The following is a 25,387-nucleotide window of genomic DNA, read 5'->3' on the forward strand; positions in this document are numbered from 1 at the left end:
AAGTTTAAAATTAAGTCCTCGGTAAATCATTAAAACTCTAAAGAGAAACAAAGAAATTTCCTGAAAGTGAGATAGCTCAGTGAAATGAACTCTGCCACTAAATAAGTACCACACTGTATCCAGAGACCCAATTAGCATCTCCAGTCATCTACCGCTATGGGATGAGATAGCTGAGAGCCTCTTCAGAAACAGCTTTTAAGCCCTATAATTACCTCCTATACTTACAACGCTAAACATATTTGAGAGGCAACATTTATACATAACCAGTAATTACAAGTCACAGGTTCAGATGTCTTTCATGTTCTGCTCTTTAATCTGTACTTTATATTTTACTTCTTCCCTGAGAAAATGGATATGCCACTGAACTTCTCGTCTGGAAAAGGGTAAGCAAGCATTTTACCAAGATGAGGTCTCTATGAGAGCTATGCATTCTGGCAACCGGGGTGCTTTCACAAGTTAATGTTCATCCTTACGTACCCTAGGAACATGTTTAATTTACTAGAGTTACTCCTAAGAGCAACTTCCTCTGAACACCTCTGGCCATTAATTTGTTAGCCAAAAGTTTTCACAGGAGAACGTTTAGCAGAGACCCACTCTCCTCCTCCTATGCGTGTGGATTTGAGAACAACTGCAATCCTACAAAACGCTGATCTTCACTCATGGCCCTGCTTGCTGTTATGATACAAGCAGTAGTTTGAGGCATCTGTGCATTAAGTATCAAAAAAACCCAACAGTCCTCCAGCACCTGTAACACGCACAGTTTAAGGAAAATGAAGGCAACAGATATTCATCAGAAACCACTACCAGGACCTCAGGGTTCTTTCTGGATTCTGCTACATACACCTTATTCTCAGTAATGTAGGTGGAGGAAAGTTGTATCCATTCCCTCAGTTAACAAAGCCCAGTGTACAGAGGAGGCTATTTTTACACCTTCCAAAGAATGAATCACACTACAGAACAGAAGGCAACAAATATCTTCAATCTGACCTCCTACCGTGGCCTACAAGCAACCATTCATATATCTTAAGATTATGCCTTACGCTAATTAATGGGATGACGATATATCCTCTTAGCGATGACATTTGTCAGAAACACAGATGCTCAGCAAATGAGTGAAAGAATAATGGAAGTTTAAAATATTAAGCAAAAGCTAACATTATTCTACATCAGTGGACCTTCTTCCTACTTTTTTTCCCATCCATAAATGCATCTGGTAATTATAGCTTACAGCACAAGTGACTAATACCTGCCAAAATATTAGATGACAATTTGAGATGAAAGTTGTTTTGAAAGTATCATTTACAGCACTCTTATTATGACTAATGAAAAGACTACTACAGGTTTAATTGCCGAGGATTTTTTTCCTCTAAATGCAAAATATCCTTAAGAATGTTACATAGGTTCCACAAATTTTAGTTTACTTTCACTAGTTATTAAATAAGATTTTAAAAAGAGTCTGAATGAATATTCATCACCTGGATGCAAACCCCCAGTACTTGGACAGTACAAAGTCGACTGCAGAGGTACAGGAGAGCACTCCGTTCCCAGTGACAGAGCTGGCCTCACAAACCAGAGCAAGTTGTACGTTAATGCTCTTTAAGAACAGATTATTTTAAATGCTCATGAAGGACTTCCCTCAAATTAGAAGGACACACCAGGAAGAACATAACATCTAGAGTCATAACCTTATTCTGCTTCCCAGTCTTTGATCCTATTCAGCACGCTTTCTCAATTTCTATTCTAACAATCCAAATGACTTAAGGCACTGGTCTTAAGAGCTTATGGTTCTTACTGCTTCTCACAGTCAAACACACACCACAACTGAGGTCTACCTGTCTTTAAAATCAAAACTTCTCCTCTGTACAGCGTCGGAAAATAAAAAGAAAGCCTGCACAAAAAAACTTCCTGGGAAATACAAATAAGATACTACAATTATAACATGACTTCTGTAAACTATGGACAAAAGGGTATTTCAATAATTGTCCAGAACTACTATGACTCCCAGGTTAAGAAGAATTTAAACTGCTTTGTATCAGAGTTATGCAGTTAAAAGGGTGAGGACCAGCTAACCTCTTGAATGGCAGAAGGAGAGTGTGTTGGTGATGCTGGCACAAGGCAACACTCGAAGAGGGTATTTAGAAAGAGGTCTGCCCTAAGAGCTGCCAAAACCGCTCCAATTAGAAACAACTAATTTTATTTTTAAGATGACTCTTGAATTACTAAATAGACAATGCCCCCCCCGCCCCTGACTTCTGTGCTCAAGTACCACAGTTGCCCAAACTCATTTAACATACAAAACTAGGAAAAGATGTGCAGACTTTAAGTGTAAACATGAGTCAATGAGGAAATGCAAAGCCCTAGACATGACACCAGAGAGAGCACGCTCGGAGACAAACATAAAAGGGGGAGCAGGATTACAGCAAATTCTGCATCGATGACAGCTACATTAACAGACATGCTTAAAAGCACTGTATCTGTGTTAAAAACTGAATAAATACATAAATATATATGTATCTCCGGTACAGGAAAGACACCCTGCTCAGGTTTGAAGTTCCTCCATCCTTCTAATTTTGTAATGTTGTTCTTGGAAAGCTGATGTCCTTTTTTTAATCACTTATAACAGAACTCCATTTTGTTTAAATATAGATTCACAAAAAGGACTGTTATAGGCAGCATACTATCAACTTGACAATTTTACTATGTAAATTAAAAGATCTACTTAGAATGTAAGTGTAAAATACCAAATTAATTTTTTATAGCTTATTAAAAGCACTGCTTGGTGAAAGCCAGCTGAGAATGCTTTAATTTTTAACTCCAGAATGTGCCCAATAGTAGCTGAGATTTTTTCCCCTCATTTCCAGTAATTACTCATATTCCTTCAATCTTATTCTAGAATTAACCCAATAGCACTTCTGCTAGTAATAATCATTAACATATCAACACTTGACATAGAAAAATCTCATTAACTGAGCTAAGGAATTCTAAAGAACCCATGATGGGTCTAAAAGACTCACTGTATTTGAATGCATACCATTTTAAATAAGTGTCCTCTGAACAGATCAAGTGGCAAAAGCATGCCCTCTGGATATTAGAATACGAACAAAATCCCTTACCTGATGGCTGGGTCCGACTCTGATTTCACCTTGGGTACTGTTTAGCCTCCTAATAGGTAAAGAAAAAAAAACAGTAATAAGAAAGAATTACAATTAAGGACATTTAGGATCATATTCTGTATTTTTTGTCATTGCATTTCCAATGCAAATGGAAGAGAAGTAAAAATAATACATTATTAAGAAAACAACTAAGGATATACGCAGGTGTATTACAGGCTACACTGCAAACGGCAAAAACCAACAGGGCAAGTCTGGAACTTTTGGTCAAGCAGTTGAAGTCAGGAAGAGGATCAGCACGATCTGTCCCCACAGCAGCACCACCAACTTGTAATCAAGACCCCTTAAAAGCCCCTCCAGCTCTGACCGCGCCATGCTTTCGCCAGCCAACTCAAAAGCCTACTCTGCAAAGAATCACCTTCCAACAAGCATCTGACTTTTACTGTGTTCCTTCAACTGCTTATTTCAACAGCAAACCTAAAACAATGCAGACAATATGCTAAGCACTGTGCTACAGATTACTACCCAGGAAATGCCACGTCCCTCATAAACATCTTCGTGGTCACTTTCATTTTGAAAGAGAAAATATCTTAAATTAAAATATTTGGGGTATTAATCTTTGAAGAACAGAGCCTTGTATTACCAGCATTGGCAAATCTAATTCCTCTTTTTCCAGGCAGAGCTCATGGAAAACCATTCAAGTTACTTCGGATCTCACATGCAAGATTATCTAGCTCTCATTTTAAGAAGTTAAAGTTATTATTGCTACTGTTAATTCATTTGCTAAAAATCACATCAGATAATATGACACAGAAACATGGAAAATCTAAAAAGCAATGAAAACATGCCTTTAACATTTGTAGAAGTGAATTTAATTCCATTAATCCAAAAAGGGATTCCCTTCTACATAATACACTTGGGCCTTTATATTTTTCCACTCTTTTAGAAAGATATTTATATAGAAAACTTCAGGTTCCAAATGAACTGTCCTCCGTGTAGCGAGAATTACACTCTGAAGGGCTCATGTTTCGTGTTTTCACATAGAATTGCCCTGGCAACAATAGAAAGTAAAGGTATGCCAATATAAAGCAGAATAACACATCTGACAGGACAGAATTTATTCTTCTTCTTAACTTCTGAACAGACTAACAGAGTAAATAAAACTTTATCACTGAAGAGTGCCCTGTGACCCTTTTTTCTTTATTAAATATATTACAATATAAGCAATAAGAAGGCACACAAACAAAACTATTTACTGGAAATATTAATTTCTTGAGGACTGCAGTTGAATCCGTGGGACCTCTCTGCTGTGATCTCACACATCCAGCTCTTGCCAAGAGCCAGATCCCTACAGTCTGTAAAGGCTCTTGCACCTGAATGCTGGTATTTGTGGTACTGAAGGCAGCTGCGGTTTGAAAACTTAAATGATGCTCTGAACCTCCTGTAAAATATCATTAAAAGAATACAACCAAATCCAAGGAAATTCAATATCCCTAAAATGAACGTTGTTCTTTTCCTATAAATTGTTATTTAAAGGGACAACAAAATTCAGAGCTGTTAGGAGACAAACTTTTGACTTTTAACACTTCAGTAACTGCAAGCCATTGAAGTGAGTGTCAACCCACCAGCAAGGAAGAGCGCATGGGTAAACTGAACAGACGACCATCTTTAATCCGGAAACAGCAAACTCGAATTCACCTTGCAATTTGCTGGTACAGGGAATAACGACATCATTTTACAAGTAAGCTGCCACACTGCAGGATTTCTTATTCACCCTGCTGTGTTCATAGGGATCACAAGCAACAGCTGAGAAACAGTTTCCTTTAAACTTTAAAAATTAAGATCACAACCATAAACTGCTCGCCCTGAGTGAAATTACCAATGGACAGTCCAAACCATTAAATACCATTTGAAGCCAAAAAGGTTACTGGAGGGCTTTTTTACATGATCATTTGCTTATCTGTATGAACATTTTCACCTAAAAACTTCAAAGTATGTTGCACAGGTGTATTAAGTTAAACTTCTCCTTGCCGACCATTCTGAAGTGTTATTCACAGGTGCACAAGTGGGGAAGCTACAGGAGTGGGTCTGAGTGTCCCTTATCCAAGGCAACCAACAGGAGAACCCACCAGATAGGAATAAACACGGGGTTTGGAATACTCAGTCTTATGTCTCAATGTCTACACAACGCTACCTCCCTGGTAAGTGGATCCGCTCTAAAACGTGTGCCAGAAGTCCCCTGCAAGGACAAGAACATGTCAAAGTGTCTTTCTCCAATGCATATTTTTGCAAGACGTGATCCAACATTGTTCTCTTGTTTTCAGGTTATGCAAACAAACGACTGAACTAGTTAGAAATTAAATAACAGGGTACATACATTTTTTTCAGCTACAAGATGTCAGACTTTTTCCCTGTGAGGAATGAAGGGGAAACTGATAACAGAAAATGCTGATGCTCTTCCTTTAGTCCCAGAATTCATTTTAAAGCCATGCGCATCTCCACTAATCAGTGCAAGTTAAACTTAAAACATGGGTATGCACTTTGTGCCAGCTACAATACTTCATACCAGCCAAAGGCCATAAAAGTAGCTTGTGTACTTAAACAGAAAATTATTTTCCATTTAGATAGGGAAAAAACAGCAGTCCAAATATTCCCCAACTCTCAATTTCTTCAGTTACATCACACCAAATATGATAAATAAAGAATCCAGACTGATTGTAAGATGCTGGAGCATCCCATAACTAATTGCAAACGTAAAAGCAAAGTTCTGTACGGGATTTATGCTCCTAAAAAAGTGGAGTTAGCTGGGGAAACACATTGGGGCGATCCAACCATGATTCCTCACATGAAAACGAAGTGTCAAGATAAATATTTCTGAGAGCCTTTTCATCACTCATTTGCCATTCCCCGATTCTATTCCCACCCCAAAGGCGCTCCCTCCCCTGCCCCACGAGGTAAGGGCCAGGCTGAATTCAGCTGCTGCGCAGCAGCGCATTCAGATCGCAACACACCACGCTTCTTTAAAAGGGCACGAAGCTGACAGCTCTGCAAGGGCACACAAGCTGTTAAATAATTTTTACTGTTTCCACGGCCCCAGGAACAGGTTTGCAAATGGAAAGAAAATTCTTGCTACGGGAACGAAAATGCACCGTAGGTTTTTAAGCTAAATTATATTGGTGGAGAGCAATTACAATAATAATGGAACAGCACTCCGTGTTTATTCTATGGGAAAGAAAAAAGAGGACCCAACACTGTATATGAAATCTGACACAAAAGAAACTGATGTAACAAAGCAGTATCCATAGCAACAACAACTTAATATTTCAGTCCTCTTCAGCTGCAGTGGATTAAATATAATGACAAGATGTTCCCTTTGAAAAGTAACCTGTTGCCATGACAACGTTGTATTCTGCAAAGTAAACAGGGGCTGGTCAGAAAGGAGATGGAAGCCTGCGACTGAATATCAAAAAGGCAAGCAGGTTCTGTAGCAGAGCAGGGCAAAACAAGCCCACTCTAATCCGAGAGCGGCTTGTTCCGAACAGGTCCGAGAGGAGAGAGAGGATGTTCAGTTCAATAAAGCTTTGTCCTTTCAATTCTAAAGCAACAGGGGAGGCTGGAGATTCAAGGCCAAAAGCAGCGTCGCGGAGAGAAAACGGTTCAGAGGCGAGGATGGGAAAGGAAAAGGAGACAGCCCAGGGTGGCGTGGAGCTGTGATTTATCAGCTTTAGAAAGAAGGAAAGAGAGGAAGGAAGGCTGGCAACAACAGCTCGTGCACGATTTCCCACAGACAAACAAGTTTAACCCTCTCTCTATCATCTACCTCCTTGTCGATACTGTCCACCAGACTCTCACCACTCACACAAAAACTGGCACAACCGTCAGCGTTTGCCCGTGAAAATACAGCAGTGCAATGTCATCAGGGACTGAAACATGGCAACAAAAAGAACTGCCACAAGACATTTGAGCTGCAATGAAGTACAGCAGCTCAGCTGTGAGGGAGGATAACTTGGGTTCAGGACTCCCAACACCAACGCTGTTACGGTATAGCTGGAACTTAAAAGGACTGAGGGCTGGAAACCCGGAGCAGAAGTCTCCAGAGTTTGGAGGCAATGGCAAAAGGCATTTCCAGATTTCTGCGTAGCGCTTCTCTGCACTGTCCTGTCCTTGACGTGAATACAAGGCAGTTCTTTTCCCGGCACGTTGAGTGCAGATCTCTGCGAGGAAGCCAGGCTTCTGAAAGAAACCACAGAGGCTGCATACCTCAGGTGGACCTTTGGGGTCAAGGATCACATGTACAAGGTGGAATCTCAGAAGTTGCAATACTGCTTCTTTCATGTTTTCCTTTTTACTACCACAGTTCAGCAAGAAACACGCTATGCAGTAATTGCACATTTTTTATCCTGACTTACATCCCTGAGACAGGGGTGAGGGGGTGGTACCACTGCAGTACCACATTGACCCGACTGTTCCTCATCCGCTCATTTCACCCAGCAACAGACACGGTTTAATTTCGTTCTGCTACGGTCACCACATACTCAATGCTCTGTACCACATACTGCACTTCCACTGGCTTTCTGAAACACCTGCTACTAGCCAGGAGTACCTCAGAAGGCATGAAAATAACTTAATGCTACTATTAAGTTTGAAAAAACCCAAAACAAACAGCCAAACAAAACACCACGACCCAAATGTCACATATAGGAGAACATTCTGTGCTACCTGTTTAACCACTCTTGGCATAATCATTCCTGATTCTGTATATTGAGGTGATCTGCAATTAAATTAGAGGATTACTTTAACAGAAAAAGGTTTTTATACCAGCCAAAACACTCAACCACAGACGACCTCTCAAACAGCCTTTCTGATTCTCTTCAGAGCTCTCCAAGGGTTTTCAAAACCAACTTGCTAAAAACCACTGCCTACTGCAACACATGCCTATCACTAAAGCAAAGTTAACAGTGCAAAAGAAGTTTCACCAATTAAACTAGAAGCACCAAATGCACTAGACATCTAGGCACAACTTAAGAAGCTCTCGCCATCCCGGAATCCAGCCTGCGGGAAGGGACAGGGCTCTCTGGAGCGGAGCAGAAGAGGTACCAGAGCAGCGATCCCCAGGCATTCAGCCACCACGGCGTGGGGACAGGCCGGTAGCTAAGGAAGTGTGCAAAAACAGCTGGAAGAGGTTATTATTTTTATGTGACAAAAAATTAAAAGAGGAAAGACATAGCTTAAAGCTAGGACAGGCAGGGGCTTGGGGGGGTTGGTTTCTTGTTTTTAATATGCAATAACAAGCTAGAGCACTAAACAATCTTATGAGATTTGGGTTTATTTACAAAGCCTGGTAAGAAAATCGATGGCTTACTAAATAAATCCAAAACCACATTAGATATATATATTATAGGCAGAATAGATTACAAATCGCAATCATACACTTTAACAGTGATGTAGCCAAACAGTCACTATTATTGGCAAGATAATCAGTTACATAAATTGAAAGTGTGATGCAGTAAGGCAATTCCTAGATATTTGTGATTTCTGCAAAATTAATATAAATCTGAAAGAGTTAGTAAAGTCTCAAGAAAATGTTTTTAAAAAAATCCTTTTATGCAAATGGTCCAATACCCAAGATGAAAAAAATGCTCTTTACCAGCAGTTCTAAAAACATCTGGCAAGGATCATTTTGTTCCATCTCTAGAGTGACAAAACTGGAGAGAACAAAATTATTCCACTCCAAGTTCAGCTGGTTAAAAAATAGTTTATCAGGGCCTGAAAGGAACTGGCATTACATTCAAGAGATTCATTTGCTAGGACATTCTGTTTTGTTTTATTCCATGAATCCATAAAACAAAATTCAGAACCTCCCTTGCCACGCTCCTCCCTCATCCAATGCTACTGCAGGCTCTGTCTGCAAAGACTTAACTATAAAAGAGCAGCTTTACATACATTTGCTCTTCTGCAGCACTGAAGAAGTCATAAGATTTCACCACAGTCATGCAAAATAGACTGCCCAGGAACACAACAAGCCTCTGTCATACATCACTGCTCCTGTTCTGACTTTCTCCCAGCATCTGCTTATGGTCGCTGCTGGAAGTCAGGACACTGAGCCAAATAGATCCCCGACTTCGCCCAGCAAAACCATTCTTACGCACGTTACCTTCCACACAGTTCAAAATACAAAAGGGACAATCAGGTTCAGGCCATTTAACCTCTAACCAAAAAGCCCCACCACCAACCTGTGAGTTAGGTGCCTAAGAATAAGGGAATTGGCTCCCCCTGCTTCTAAACAAACAGCAATTCTCGCTTAAAGACAGGGAGTTGGTCACATTGTTTTGTTTTCATTATATGGGGATTGATTGCAATTTACAGATGAAACAATGGCTTCTTAGCTTTTTCCAATGGTTATTTTCTACATTAAAAGTTTTACTTCAAGTTACCCGATTTCATGTCTCCAGCTTGCACTTGTACCTTAAACCTCCAAGCCAGATTTTAAAAATCCCCTTTCTAAAAGTATCTTAATGCTCAGAAAATATTCTTGCTAATGGCCAGCCTCTAGTAAGTTTAAGTTTTGTTTAAAACCTGTTGTAACAGTGTGTTTTAATAAAAAAAAATGCACAAGCCAATTTTGTGTTCTGAGTGGAAAAAAAAAACCCAAACCCGAAGTTCAGGCAAATGAATTTATACGGGAACGTTTTTAGTGATTGCTCAATCTAAAGCAGGAATGAATAAACATGTACTAACGTTTGTATCTCCCGTACAAGCTCAAACCTGCTGACTGCTTGCAGAGTCAGAACTTTAAGGAAGCGGAGGACTCGGTGTTCTGCACCCATGCCGCTGTTTGGAGAAGGAAGTACTTGCAGAAGTTTGAGTCAGACAGGAAAAACTTTTTCAAGATAATGTTATTTTTCATCAGGTTTATATATGAGGGGAAAAAAAAAAAAGACTACACAGTCCTTGCAAGTATTGTCCCCTACTCAAAAGGCAGGATGGAAACGATCAGAATACAGCCCTTCTGACCCACAAGTTACTGCTAGGAAACAAGCATTCCCTCCACCTAGGAACTACCTTTGTGGGTAATATTTTCCTTGAAGATTACATTGATCACCTCTCTAATCCTTGTTTTCCAATATTTGTTTACTTTCAAATAAGGAAGATGCCAGTATTTTGATCACAAATACAAAAAAAAAAGAATTAGTGGAAACCTTTGCATAGTAAGAAGTTTTTTTTATCTGATCTACATGTGATCTTAATAGAACCAGAATGTTACTTATTTGCAAGCAACATTTAAACTGATACATAAATATGTAAATGGATTCAACATGGAATTATGTTGCTTTAAATGTTTATCTTGTACATTTTCTAAAATGGCGAGGCAGTACATTTGCACTTCTCAGAGCAAATATTCACTATTAAAACAGACTATATACCACATTGGCACCATTTCTTCAGCACAACCACAGTTTATATGCAGGACAGCGGAACCAGGCAGCAACCTAGCAGTTAATTTTTTCCATAAAGCTTCGTCAAGGTTAGACATAACGACCTACCACGCAGTCTCTTAGCTTGCTTGACAACACAAGTCTCCAGCTTTGTTGAAGAGCAGATACATGGAGAAGCAACAGCAAATGTTAAAGCTGAGCAGTAAGAAAATAAACCTGAAGATACCCCTAGTTCAGTCATACGCTTGGATGTACGAAGCTCCAACCAAAACAATTTAAGCCTAAAGAATTGGAAGGACTGGTTTAAGTCTTGAAAAAAGCTAAAATGAAGCCATAACAAAGGGAAGTAAGACTATCAAGTACTTGGCCACTATTTCTTCATCCAAAGGACAAAACAAAAGCACTTCCCGTAATATATTCATAACTTCAAACAGTTGTTGGGAGTGGAACTGCAACCCCCCCGACCACCCCTCGACAGCCTGAACTGGGGAGAATCTTCTGGGCATCCAGCCAGCTTAAAACTTCCCCATCAGCAGTAACGGCATGAGCCCACTCCACGGGCTGAGCAAGGGGAGAGGCTCTTTTCAGCACACTGAATATTTTGCCAGTACCACAGATAACTTAGAGCAGACAGCCTGCCTTCTACTGCTACCAGGCATTTGTGTGTGTGTGTCTGTCTGTCTTTTTTCTGGTGGGGTGGTACCATGGTGGTTTTTTAGGGGGAGGGGTTGGTTTTCTATTTGTGGTGGTGTTTTTTTTTTAAACCAAAGTGCCACAGCCTTGTACACCTATGCACAAACCTAAGGAACTGCTTTCATTATAAACTGGCTGACCAACCCCACAGCTGGCAATACAGGTGGAAGACGTGTGTTGAAGCATGTGGAAAGGAAAAATTGAGATCTCAAAAAACGCTGAAGGTCTGCTGTGAGAAGAATTCTGCCACAGGGAATAAAAATACCTATACATTTGCTAGAAGCGGGAACCACCTGATTCTACATGAGCACAGCATGGACACCAGAGGCATCCCGCAAGGAGGGGTGGTCTGGGAGGCAACACAACCAACACCACATCCACAAGTCCTCACGTGGAAGTGATTAAATGAAGAATGCCTTAATTGGCATATTATTCCAGCAGTATTTGTTTTGCCAAATGTCATACTTTTGTTTGACAGTCAGATTTTGTTTTGTTACAACCTGGAGGTGTTTCCATTTTTTCCACCTGTGCCACTGTAAGTTAACCTTACAGTTTTTTTAAAACTAAACCTGACCAAATTTTCATTTTGAGTTTAGAAGTGGCATTTCTTTCAAATCTTTTTTAAATGCATGCACAAGCTACCACTGAAAAACAACACTAAACAGACTGCTTTGTGCCCTCCCCATCCCTCCATGCATTCTCTTCTGCTTATAAGATTTTAAAACAAACGTTAGGGACACAGATGTCATATCCCTGTATTCCTGCAGAGCACTGCCATATTCCTGTACATAGTCAGGTAGCTCCTTTAATAGAATAAGAATGTTTCTGAAGCCTAGGCCTACAGGGAGAACCCTTTCAATTCTGAGGTGATTCAGCCATTCTGAAGTTCAAGGGAATTGCCTCTGTAATCACAAGCACAACTTTGCTTCAGCCATCGGCAAAAGCAATCAGTGACCCGCACTAAATAGGTGTTCTGGATTTTTATGCTCTATAGGTATAAAAGGAAATGGAAAAAGGAAAGACACCTCTGACAGCAAACAGGTACGGACATGGCACTAAAATGGACAAAATGATGCAGACTTGTTGTTCATCATTCGCCCCTCAGCTTCTGACAAGAGAAGGCAGGCAGCCCCAGCAACGCCGACTGCACCGGTGAACGGCTACGTGCGCAAGGCTAGAAGTCAACCTCCTGCTAAGAAGTTGCAGAGATGTCACCATGAGCAGCACAAGCCATCCTGTCACCTCCAAACCCAATACACTCCAGTAACTCGCAAACAAGTTGCCCTGATTGAGGGACTTCCCCTCAGCACCAGACCCCATGGCGCCGAGGTCAGGCCTGCAAGCCAGTGGGCTAGCAGAGGGCCACAGCAGAGCGGCGCCCAGTTCCGCACCAGTTCAGACACCATCGGGAATGAGGACACGCTGCAAAATTAGGTTTACTCCCATTCAACACACCCAAGTCCTCTCAAACACACTTATATTTAGCGGCCACAAGCCACTGACGGCTGTCCCACAAGGGCCTCAAAGCCAGTCCCAACCATACTGTCATTACACAAACCTGTCGAGCCCAAGTCCTCTATTTTATTCAGATCAGTCTAAAAAATTTAAATTCTTCACTAGCCCGATAAAACCGATCTGGGTGCTGCTTACACAGCTGCCATGTGAAAAGCTTCTCAATGCATAAGACTATATTGTTGCATTTTAGATGCATACGTGTTATTTGTGACTGAAATAAGCAGAACCACGCTGGCTACTATTTTTTTTTTTCTTCATACTTAAGGAATTACCAGCAGGATCACTGCCCCTCCATCAAAAGGAGAACCACCCATCCTCAGGGCAACCTGCTGATCCACAACCCTCCTGTAACATCATCTAAACAGTCTGTTGCAGGCCCAAACATTTCTTAATAGCCACTTCGGTAGCCCTGCATCCTGCCGAGTGCCTCTGCAGCTCCCCACGGACCTGCCAGAAGGTTGGCATGCAGACAGCACAACTGAAATTAAAACTGCACCACGAGGGAAGGAAAAAAAAATAAAAAATAATATAAGCCCACACAGCTTCTAGGTTTTGCTTCATGCACCCCTCAGGCAGCAGATCGCCTGCTCAGCGCCCTCATGCAGCTGCACGGCAAGGCTGATGTGATTACAAGGTTCTGAGGAACATGCAATAGTAATGAAATGATTTCATAAACATTTCAGAAGTCACAAATAACAGCAAAAATCATCATTGTTTAGGGGAGGCCAGAGTGATGCAGCCTACCTGCAGGGGCTGAATGGATCATCCATGACTATGACAGGCTCTTGTGGGTTTAGATGTATTCCTGAACCCTCTACTTAACAGCTAAAACTCTGCCTTTTCCACTCTACCAACTCAAAATGGAGGCACATGCAGTCTGAGAGACCTCAGAGAGCTTTCACTGAGCTTGTGCTATGACCTAAGCCTGCACGCAGAACGCAGAAACTTCGCCCTCGGACTGGGAGGACTGAGCATGTGCTGTGACCCTCCCTCAGCCCGCGCGTCTCTCGTCTCTCCTCGCTCGGCGCGATCACCATCCAGCCCCACCGCCCGCCGCCGCCGTGGATCCGGTACCCAGCCCCTGTGCAGGGACGTGGGGCCTTCGCTGGGGGATCCCGCACAGCCAACGCGCCGCCGCGCAGCCACGGCCACGCCAGCGCCGGGGATCGGCGTGCCGGCAACCCCTTCTGTCTTCTCCAAGGGAAACATGCATTGATTTTTTTAAAAAAAGGCTTCTAAAAAGCTTGTTTTCCTTTGCTCGCTTTTAAAAAAAATCACATCGATTAAAAGGCTTTCACAGATGCTTCAACTTTAATACACAAATTACGTCAGGAAACAAAGCAGCAAGCTGATTCACAGAAATACTTTTATTCTACCTGAACATTTTAAGAATATGAATTCTCAGCAACAATGCCACTGTCATTTACAAGCATGTGCCAACACAAGGTGAACCCAAGAGGGGCCAGACTTCACTGTCTGAACTTCCTTCAGCATCCTTGATTTTTGGCGTTCCTGTTTATTAATACAGTTTTCAAAAAATTCCTAGCTACCCATTTATACGAAGGTAATACCCCTTCCCCCTAGAGCATAAAACCCTTTAATTAGCGTACCTGCCTCCATTTTAGAGCACCTGAGATGCCCGAATTTACTGCGAGGCTAGAGAAGGATAAAAAGTTTCTCAAATTTGGAATTTTAAAGAGACAGAAACAGATTAAGCAAAACCGACCGGGCCACAGAACAATCTGAAATTTTGTCTCGTACAATAATCCAGTGAGAAAATTTTATTTGAATATAAGTGGCTGCAGCTTTCTTGTTGTCCAGATTATGTTACCTCCCACCCCCTTCTTAGGAACCTTCACCAACATAGTCTGGCTCCTGCAATAACTCAAACATTCAGTAACTTGAACATTTCAGTACCATGGCCCTGCTGAAACTACCTGATGCTACCAAAGCTCATTCATAACCTGAAGGAGCCGTTCCCTAAAACACAGAATAAAGGGGCTTGGCTCATGCCCGTTAAAACAAAAAATCCCAAACACAACTATGATAAAAGTTCCTAAGTTGTTTGTTTTGTTTTTTTTTAAATACTAAGCTATACTAGGCTATGTATTCAAAACTTCCAGAAAAACATGAAGTTTTATAAAGTGCTTTAAAAAAAAAGAAAAAAGACAAACCCACCATAGCATTCTATCAGCTCACACCTGTTATAACACAACTGTCTGACCAAATCTCCCCAGACTACAGACTAGAATACTAAGCTGAAGCTTTGAAAATCCTATTTACACACAACGGCACACTGGCTTATTGTAAGAATATACACTCTTATCTGTTTCTAGAACTGAAACTTGTACTCTACCCACTATCCTTTCCATAGAAAGGAAGGAAAATTTAAAAAAAAAAAAAAAAGAGGCTCTTGATTCATACTTTCAACAGAAAATAGGAAGCCATGAAGGACATGCAAAAGAGCAAGTCACCTTCTATTTCACTCCTGGGAACACTCCTCTCAGAGACACAACAATACTCATCTAGCTCACACCACCACCCAACAAGAACACTCTAGAAGAAAGATTCAAAACAAAGGAAAAGCAAATGTTGTGGAATAAAACCACAGACAAGATCCTGGTCTTCCCAAAACATCTATTCAGAAAATTCACCCGTGCCTTGAATGCTTGGTCTTATTTTGTCCTACAGTGCAAAACAACATTGCAGAAAAGTAATTTAGATTCGTGGCCATGAAAACTGTAGAATAATATCTGATTATTTCTAATTCCAAGTAGAAATTCAGGAGCATTTAAGTCTATGCATATTTACAGATATCAGTGTCAGACAAAACTTCACAGTGTGTTTATTTACTCCTGAGATCAAAGAACTGATTGCCTAGCACATGCCGGTACACTACAACAGGCCAATACCCATGGTGCCAGGTGGGATGGCTGCATCCTTGGGCAAGAGGGCTCCGGGTTGTTTCCGTAGGTTCGCACAGGATGGCAGGGTACCAAAAGGAAGGGCCAGGACAAGTTCTGGCCAGACTCAGCTACGTCTGGCACTACCCTACAGCTGGGGTAAGAACCAGAGGTGTAGTAGAGGAGTGGGAAGACGTGAGCTAGTGAAAATCAGCTGCCTGAGGTCAGGCACATTCAAAAGCATCCCCAAGCCTGGCTGAATATTTCTTTTAAACAGAGCCGATTTCTGACTCAAATGCCAAGAAAAACAGCTTAACTCAAGCTGGAGCAGTTACCGATTTTCCGAAGTGGTACCTCAAGTCTGGTTTTCCTTTCCATTAAAGCTGTTTGACTGCTGTTCTATACACTTTGTAATGCTTCTAAACCAATTCCAGGGCATATACAAGTCACCTAACATTTCTTCTTTGGTAAAGCACTCGTCTTATCCAGCCATTTGGGGAACCCAAAAGCTTGAGCGCGATTCCACCCTAGTGGAATTAGTCAGCATTAGAGCAGTCACTTCTCTGAAGAGACATGAAATTAATTATTTTAGAGTACTTAGCATAAAATGAATTTTCTTTCTCAGCTGGCTATACAAGTTTAGCGAATGTATTCCACGCTCTTGAGAGCCAGGAATATATTTCAGGTCTGCTTACGAGCTTGATCAACGCTCTATTCAAGGTGATAACACCCAGCCTCTAGCTTTAAGATTAGTTTAGGGGTTTATTCCACAATCAGATTTTTCTCACTGATGTGAGAGTTACTGAAACATAGGAGGTAATATTTTACCAAACTCTAGGAAAAAAAACAACAACTTGATACACATTGAAAAAAAAAAGTTATCTCAAACCACACAGGTTTACCACTTCCATACTACGGAATGATCAACAACAGGATCGTGGTTGATATTTTCCAAGCTGAACCTATAGCCAGCAAGATTTCCAATAGAAAAGAAAGGACAAGACACACTTCCCTTTAGTACCGTGCACTCCAAGAACAGAAGGGCCTCTTAGTACACGTCCACCACATCAGTGTTTTGGATGGTTTTGGGGGGTCTGGGATTTTTGTGGGTTTTTTTTTTTTTGCAAATAGAACACAAAAAAACCATAAAAAATAGTCAGATTCCCAACACACTGAGCTGCACCCGAGAGTACTGGAAAAGTATACGAGCAGCTTATGCTGAACACAAAATAAGATCTCTCAAACAGAAATACGTCTTGGTAGATGCAATCCACAGCTCGAGCTTGTTTGGTCTAAGAATGTATCCTTTCACACACTTCAAGTCACTTGAGGGGATCACACTGCAGTATTCAGAACCTCATCTACAACATGTTATTACTTCAAGCTACCACGAACATCTCCCATCCTTTCCATGGGAAACAAAACACTGCATTAGAAAAGCAGATAAAGTTCAAGACAAAGTTTTGTTTTCATAGACAAATCACCAACAGGTCATCCTGGAACGTGTGCTACAATAATTTTACTTCCAAAAGCAAAATAAATCTAGAATTAGGTATCCAAAGAAGCATGGATTGTAAAGCAATAGCAAACACACAGGTCAAAAATAATCAAGCAACCTAGACTCTGGTCCTTTTTCTAAACCTCCCCCCATTCCAAGACAAAATACGGACTTGAAGAGCTAGAATTAAAAAAACCCTGGCTGCAGCCAACTGAAGAAAAGCCTACATTTGGAGAGCTGGCTAGCCTGAGTAATTAGCTGATCACTAAGTGCTATGCTTTGTCATTTCATCGATCTTTTCAGGCTCAGTTATTTTCTAATAGCTGGAAGAATTAACAGCTACTTCTACACAGAAAGTGGGTTTAGAACTGCACTGACAACTTACATAAATGACATTTTATAAGAGAAATCATCCATTAAACACAGAACTTGAACACTAATACAAATAGTTCATTTAGCATCCACACCCCCAAAACTAAAATGCATTGAAGAAAAGTTAAATACAGGGGGCAGGCACAGGGCTGAATGTCAGAGAGGTGAATCACGGCAAACTTCATAAATGCCTCACCTTGTTGGACTGCTCCAAAAAAACCCCACAAATTATGCTACAAAACCATTTCAACATACTGTATTTTAAAACATTATAGGATTTCATGCCCAGAGCTCAGCAGCATACACTAGCACAATTGCCTCCGAGGGACTTACACCGAGAACAACTGCTATGAACCTAAACCGACTGGATCGAGGAAGTTTACCTCGTCCCATACCCTCTCTCAGACACATGGGCAGTTCACCCAGAGTAAGGTACAGGAAGCCTCATAAACAGGCAATTCCACAATAATATGCCCACACAGGGAGTTTCTTCCTAACTGCAAGCACTTCGTGGTTGGCTACGCCCTGAAGCATAAAGATTCATATCTGCATTAAAAGTGGTAAATCTACAATGTAACAATTCAAATAGTTATTACTTATATGCCTATCAAATCCCCTCTTAAAATAATACTTTTTGCAACAATATCTCTAGAAATCAAGGCCCACAAGCTAATTGTGTTTTCCGCGTTGAAAGAAACAATACAACTTTCAGCCGGCACAGACCGCGCTGAGCCCTGTCACGCATTATTAATCTTTTACACAAGTGCTCATGGAAATACGCCCATAGACAACAAACTCTTTCAGGCTGGTATTTGTAAGGCATTCTCCGTGTTCACAAAACTACAGAAGTGAAAATCTAAAAGTTAGGGTTTGGACCTGAAAAACAATGAAGGCATGGTCTAGTATCAGCTTTGATACGCAGCTGATAAACACTGGTTGGACAACTCCCAGGCAGAGTGAAAGAACTGTGAAATGAAAGAGCGTGCTGAACATAGCTTCTTCAAATATGTATTCGTTTCCAAAAACAAAAAAAGTTATTTTCGTACCTCTAACTTGCTCCACGCCAGCAAAGCATAGACTAGGAATTGTTGACGTGGGACCCTGCATGAGTCTTTACACTTGCCAGCATGAATTTCCACACTTAAAAACTTCCAATTTGATTTCTTAAAAGTGTGTAAGTTTCAACATTGCTTACTAGAAGACGTGAATGTATTTTTAAAGGTATTTTCAGGGGTGTGCATTTAGCCAATGAGACAGCTAAGGATTCCTGCTAGTGTTTGCACCCGTTAAAAAAATTTCACAGTTCTAAAAACCTGTTTTGAAGGAGTTTTCCTAGTCCTTCAGGCTCAGAGCAGTGGTAAAGCTTGCCTTTAAAAGTCATTTCACTTACCTTGTCTCTGGATTATAGCCCAGTATATAGAAAAATGAATCCACTCGGGCTTTAAACTCTCTAGCAGCAAAGATGTCAGAGAAATGGGAGATATTACACTTCCCTCTGGAAAGAAAGAGGGAAAACGGTATTAGAATTCCATCTTGAATAACTGCTACTTCAATTAAGCGCCACTGCAATCTGCGTACAAGCCACAGACATCCTTGTGTTCTCATAAATGTCTAAAACTTCGTAAATATAAGCCTGTTGTAACAAATAACCCTGCAGATTCTTCCCATGGTGGAAAGAGAAGAAAATTCAGTTGCAATGTCTCAGATGGCGTTCTATAAACATTCTTTAATGCTCATTCAACCAGCACAGAATCCTGAGGAGCCCAAATTTAATCAGACTAATGAACAATACCTGCCTTAGAAATACAATCCATAAAATGTCTTTCTTAAAGGTTTTACAGTCCTATTATACTTACATCTGTAAGGAAGCTTCAAGAATTCTACTATTCATATTTGGGAAGTCAGCTTTTCATTTAGAAAGGTAAATAAAACTTTAGTTTAATAACACCTCCAAATAAAAAGCAAAGCTATGCAGTCTTGCTAAAGCCAGCAATCCCAACAACGCAAATTCCAAGCACACACAAGTTTCATCCTTCTACTTTCATACATAAAACACATGGAGACATTTAAAAAGAGAGAGAAAAAAAGAAAAGAGGATTTATTAGCTGCTTCTACAACAGATTGTTAATTCATTTTTTTTTAATATAGTTTGTTGATGAAGTCATTATCCTTAAGGATGAGCTGTAACAAATTGGATCACATTTCCCCAAGGGTTTGTTGGCGCGTTGCTGCTGGGGAGCTGCTCCTGTTCTGTCCCTCAGTGCAGCGGATGAGAAGCGGGCAGAGAGGAACGGGCCAGCCAGCCAAAGAACCACTGCTTTTCTTCTAAACCTGATTCCACGCCAGAAACAAAGCACAAGATTTTGCACTTTTTCTGTATGTCAAGCTTTCTAGTATTAATAAAGATAGCATCTCTTTGCCCTTGTATTTACCGAATAATATTTGCTATTATAAATAAGCTGCTACAGGGGTTATTTAACACTATTAAATAAAAAGGTTTGCCAATCTTGGTTAGAACTGGATGAAAAGTGCTATTGCCAACAGTAAACTGAGAAGAATAATTATTTTGCCTGCAATAATACTGGATCTGTTTGCCTAGTCTTCTCACCAGGGCTTAAAAGCACTGCATACCTGAAAAACCGCACTAGAAAGTCGAAATGCTAAGCTTCCTTCCCTTCCTCATCTTTTCATGGGAAAGCCCTCAAAAAAGGCTTACCAACCAACAGCCACCGAGAACTCTGCCTTGGAACTTGAGTTCTACGATTCTCAACATCAACTACTACAGGTGAGGAAAACACACACCAGAAGGATGAAGGATGAATTAAAGTTGCCAACTGTTCCAAGACAAAATCGACACGGCCATCCTGCGAGCTCCAGCTCCAGAATTGTCCCTATTTTTGCCTAATTCTCAGCCAATTGCCTTTCTGGCAAAGGACAAAGCAACACCGGATTTTGCACAGGTCGTCGCAGGTTGCAACGGACCATTAACAAGGTCCATAATTGAGATGCCTCATGGAAATACTGAAAGACAAACTTGTTCACTAATATTTATTTTACCCCCAGTGGCTATTTAGTCCTAGTGTAGTCATTCAGAAAGAAGAAAATAAGGAGTGTTTGTTTTGATATTTCACATGATATTCACATTTTTGAAGTATTTTGGGGAAGATGATTTTGTTTCCTTTCAATAATTCACCTGAGCGTTAATAAGCATTTTCCAGATAAGCTTGTATTATCTGTGTTCATGAAAGCAGTACATCTTGTTCCCAGCACTTCAGACAAGTAGTACTGCACAAAGATTCACCATATAGGTAAAAAGGACATAACTTTATTACACACTTCCACCGGGATCTACAAGTATCCTCTGGTTGAATTCTTCCACTGGTTCAAGCAGAAGACTGGTAGTTACAGTCACTGGTTTTATTTCCCAGTTTGTCATCAATTCATTGTGTGACCAGAGCCATTTGCTGGCAGAGGGCAGAGAAATAATCTCATACTTTAATAAATTAGAATTTCACGTTAACCCTCCTTTCATGCATCACAATACATCCTGCCTACTCTATGTTCTCAAACTGTAAGAACATCATGTGCAATTACCCCTATGTTGTTCTTGTACACTGAAAGTTACTGATGTGTATTAATCACAATTTGCTAGGAAAGAATCAGCAAAAATGTAACCTGCATCCTGCAAAAGTATATTCTCTCCATTACGAGCATCTTCAGATACCATCTACAAGCCTGTAAGAACTATCAGAAATACAAACAAGCCAGAACACAACAAAACAGTGAAACCATATGCCAACAAAGAGAAAGAAGAGAGTGATCTGAAAGGTGCCCATGGTATGTATTTTCAAACAAATAGGCGGCAAATAAAACACAAGACAGGTTGAGGAAGTGATTGCTTTGGTCTTTCAGCAGCCTCCATTCTTTTTTGGAAGGAGAGAAGAGAAGGTTATTTTTCAAGTTTGCTTGGTATGCACATATATTCCAGTTTTATCCTTCCATTTTTGTCTTTTCTTTAAAGAAAAAAAACAGAAAGGATGTAGAAGAGAAGTTAAAATACTCCCAGGGAAAATTCCATGTACGCAGTTCAGTTTCTCTCTGTTTAAGCAGTCAGGTAGAGCTCCAAGACTGGTTCCATCAAGACAGCCAACCTCCTGCTAGCTTGTTTCTAAGCGTGCCAGTTTAAAAGTGGAAGGCGACCTTCTGTAACTCAGAAAAGGCACTGGGGAATTTCATGAGATTATAGTACACCACTGGAATTTTCTGAGTTTATAAAAAAGTCCAATACGTAAATCAAAGACTTCTTCCCACCCTTATGACAGAAGTCACAGCCAGTTTGTCTTGAAGTAAGTGGCTTCAGCAAAGTGACTCTGAACAAAAAATGTTTCCAGATGGTTCTAGTGAAACACCATCTGAGCATTATTATCAGGGAGATTATTCAATTTGCATTTTGACAATACCCATGCACGTTAGGCATGTTGAAAATCTGCTGAAAAATAACGCCTCACTGTTTCTATTTGAAAACATTTTGAAGTAATGGTTTATCCCCTCAGCCCAGACAAAGGTTGGCCACTTCAGTTAAAAACTTTGCAAGTAAAAGAGAGCAGCAACCTCCAGGGAAGGGCAGACCCCGCGGCGAACAACACAGGGGTCCATTACCTCCTGTCTGCGCAGCCAGTTTTTAATGGAGCTCTTAGCTGAGCTGCAACAATGACAAGTGCCTCAGAGAAAAAGCCTTTAACGCAATTTAATCAGGGCAACACACTAACAGTCACTTTACTGGGAGATGCTATTGTTAATAACGAAATCAAACACGGAGGAGGGAAGGGTAGTATTTCTGCAGGAACTAGCAATAACCTAAATTGGCAAGGATGGAAAACAATATCTTCTGAGCAACATTGATTAACCGAGATGAAAACGAGATTGTAGAATTACAGCTCCTTTTTGAATGAGAGCAGATAACACAAGTTAATTACTGCAGGAGAGGAGGAGAAAGCTGAGCAGTACACTAATGATCCGCCACAAAACCAGAAAAAGCATCTCTCTCACTCAAGAAGATTTTTCTCATCCGGCTCCGAGACCCAGCACCGCATCCCCTGTAACTCACCTGAGGGCAGCAGCGTGGTAAGTGTCAACGTAATCTGAAATGAAGAGCTCTCGATTCTTGATAACGGGGTCTGTAATAACAAGCTCTCGTCCAGAGTCTGCCAGAAAGCAAAAACACAAACAAGAAAAACCACCGACACATTAGCTGCAGTCTGAAAGGATCTACCATTGCCATTTGCAGGTCTTTTTTACAGGTTAAAGTTTTGGGGATGTTTCTTAGATACTATTTAGTGTTAAGATGACAAACATTCAGATAGTTTACGTGGCCTGTAAGGTATGGAAATAAGGCAATACCCATTTTTACACGTGAATTCTTCCTTGCCATATCTAGAGAACTGCTGAAGGGAAAGAGTTTTTAGGGGTACCGGATGACACATCTTATCCACTGCCCACTAAAAGTGGTCACTCCCAGGTGAAAGGAACTAAGTAAATTAATTTGTCACTGACTTCTGGTTTTCAGGCCAAGCTTTTGGTTGGTATGCATATTGAATCTCAATTCTTCAACAAATTCTTGACAGTACTAACTGCTTTGTGCTCAGCTTTGAGATAAATATTGATATTCGTGTTCAAATGCAGAAAATTCTCAGTGCTAATTAAAAAATTGGAAGACAACTTTTTCCATTACATCTTAATAATAGCTTTGAAGAACACACAAAAATACTTCTCCACGTGCACAGAAGTGTGACATAAAAAAGCAGCCATGTTATCAAAACCGCTCACTTTTTGACACTGTGCCTATAATCCCATTGTTAGAAGTTTCAAATTAGTAAGAGAAATGTTAGATTTGTGCAGCTTTTGATAAAAGCACACGCAAAATGCCCTTAACGCCTGCAAAAAGGAGAATGTACGCTCAACTTTGTACTGTCATGCACCAAAAAATTGCTGTGTTCCATATTTCAAGCATCAATTTTTATCATCACAATTCACCTTGGAGTATCTTCAGAATTTTAACAGTTGCCTCAAGGAAATTCCCCAGTAAGAACAGAAGCAAATGTTATGTCTCCCCTAGAGGCAAGAGATAAATGACACTGGAATAGGTACTAAAGTTTCTTCTGCTTCTATTAAACCCAAGATCACACTTGTTTTTGCAAAGAGAAAAGAGGGAAATCAGCTACGAGTGCTTCAGTTACATCACTTACTGCAATATTAATCACAGTGAGGATTCACACACACAAGGCAGCATGAATGTAAAAAATGTAGTTCTCGTGACACTATGGCAGAATCACTAAAAATAGAAGACATTCACAGTTTCTTCAGACAGCTTGGTCTTCAGCCAGTGAGGTATTAGTACGCTGTCCAGGAGGCCCATAAAGGATCCTATGTTATTTTTCTTTTCTATTCTCTCTTAAGGCATTAGTGTAATACAGCACAATATTTAAACCATACCTGAAACGCATCTGCTTACAGCTACGGTTACAGGACACACACCAGTTAGAACAAACAGGGCAGGTAAGAAACACTCTCATCCATCTTCTACCACATTGTTTCATCAACAGGCCTTGTTTCGTGTCTCTACGCAGAAGTGTTCTTGCTTTTTAGACTATTAAAACCGAAAATTCAGAGTACAAGTAAAGACAACCTTACTCTACAGAGCCTAACTTACCATTCTCATTGTGTCTGTCCTGAACCAAATGCTGATAGACTGAATCTGGGACTTCAGACTGGCGATAGTACCATTTGACATTCATAAGGAGGTGGTCCCGTTTACTCTGAAAAAGAAGGTCTAAAGGCATTACTAAAAAGGAAAAATCAGACCACATCTGACATAATCTTCTAAAGTATAAATTTGTTTTCACACCGAAGAAAGCCTAAGGTAAGACCCAAAAGGGAGGAAAACGTATTTCTGGGACAACAAAACAAAAGCAATGTGGGAAAGACAGATTGACTTTGAACCCAGACAAAGGCAACAAGAACCCGCTGCATCATCATGCGGTTTTATCTCCCTGTACATGACCAGCAAATACCAACCTGCTCATACCAAAAAAATAGCCCAAGAAAAGAAGAGGCAGGGATCAGAAGGATTGGAATTTTTAGCCTCATGTAACGCGATCTTAGTCTGCTAATTCCTACAAAAAAGTATTTATGGCAAAACACAGGGCAGGGGAGGGGAAAAACCCAACCCAAGAGCAGCATAATTCAGAAAAAGAGAATACCAATAGCAACATAAGTCAGTGCAACCATTCTTACCAGCTGTAACCAAGAGATACTATATTCCGCCCCCCCCGCCCCAGGACAGATGGATTCAGACGTTAATGGTAGATGTTCTTTATTACACTGTTACACAAAAGAATAGGATGCTGCACTTCAATCCCAATAATTATAGGCTCCGACTGCTCACGTACCTCACAAAACCAACAGCAAAATTTACACAAAACTATCTTTTTCACTTAACTCCTTTTTCATTTGAGAATCCAGCCACCAGTTTGGTCCTTCTAAGAAGGAAACTGAAGCATAAACACCACTTAAAAAGAGAATTTTTAGATCACAAGTTATTACAGACTCTCTGCTTCAGTATATCTTTGAAACCCATGGCTGACAATTCTTTCTACTGCTCCAAAACATTTGCAGAGGCAGAGGGAAGCCTAAAGGGAAATTAACATTCTTTTGGCATGAGGCAACTGCGAGCACCGTTCGCTTTTTCTGGACTATGGTTCTCTAGACCCTTCTAGGACTGCTCATAAAACATTTACATTTACAAGTTAAACCACAAGTTACCCGACCAGAAAGTTCTAATCGTCTCTCCCGTTCACATCA

General features: G+C 40.6%; 1 protein-coding gene across 5 annotated transcripts in view; it reads right to left on the reverse strand.

Annotated features, from left to right (window-relative positions):
* Nucleotides 1–25,387, reverse strand: part of RERE (arginine-glutamic acid dipeptide repeats) — a 241,109-nt gene that overhangs the window by 94,226 nt on the left and 121,496 nt on the right. For 4 of the 5 annotated variants that reach the window (XM_074609419.1, XM_074609418.1, XM_074609416.1 and 1 more), the window contains exons 4-7: nt 24,237–24,342; nt 22,635–22,731; nt 18,918–19,022; nt 3,114–3,162 (exon numbers count right to left, since the gene is read on the reverse strand). In XM_074609419.1, coding sequence (XP_074465520.1) covers nt 3,114–3,162; nt 18,918–19,022; nt 22,635–22,731; nt 24,237–24,342 — 357 coding nt within the window. Of the gene's footprint in view, nt 1–3,113; nt 3,163–13,498; nt 13,824–18,917; nt 19,023–22,634; nt 22,732–24,236; nt 24,343–25,387 lie in introns of those variants that run through there. The other variant, XM_074609420.1, reaches the window with a different exon arrangement.

Source organism: Larus michahellis, chromosome 16 (genome assembly GCF_964199755.1).
Source record: "Larus michahellis chromosome 16, bLarMic1.1, whole genome shotgun sequence".
Lineage (NCBI taxonomy): Eukaryota > Metazoa > Chordata > Aves > Charadriiformes > Laridae > Larus > Larus michahellis.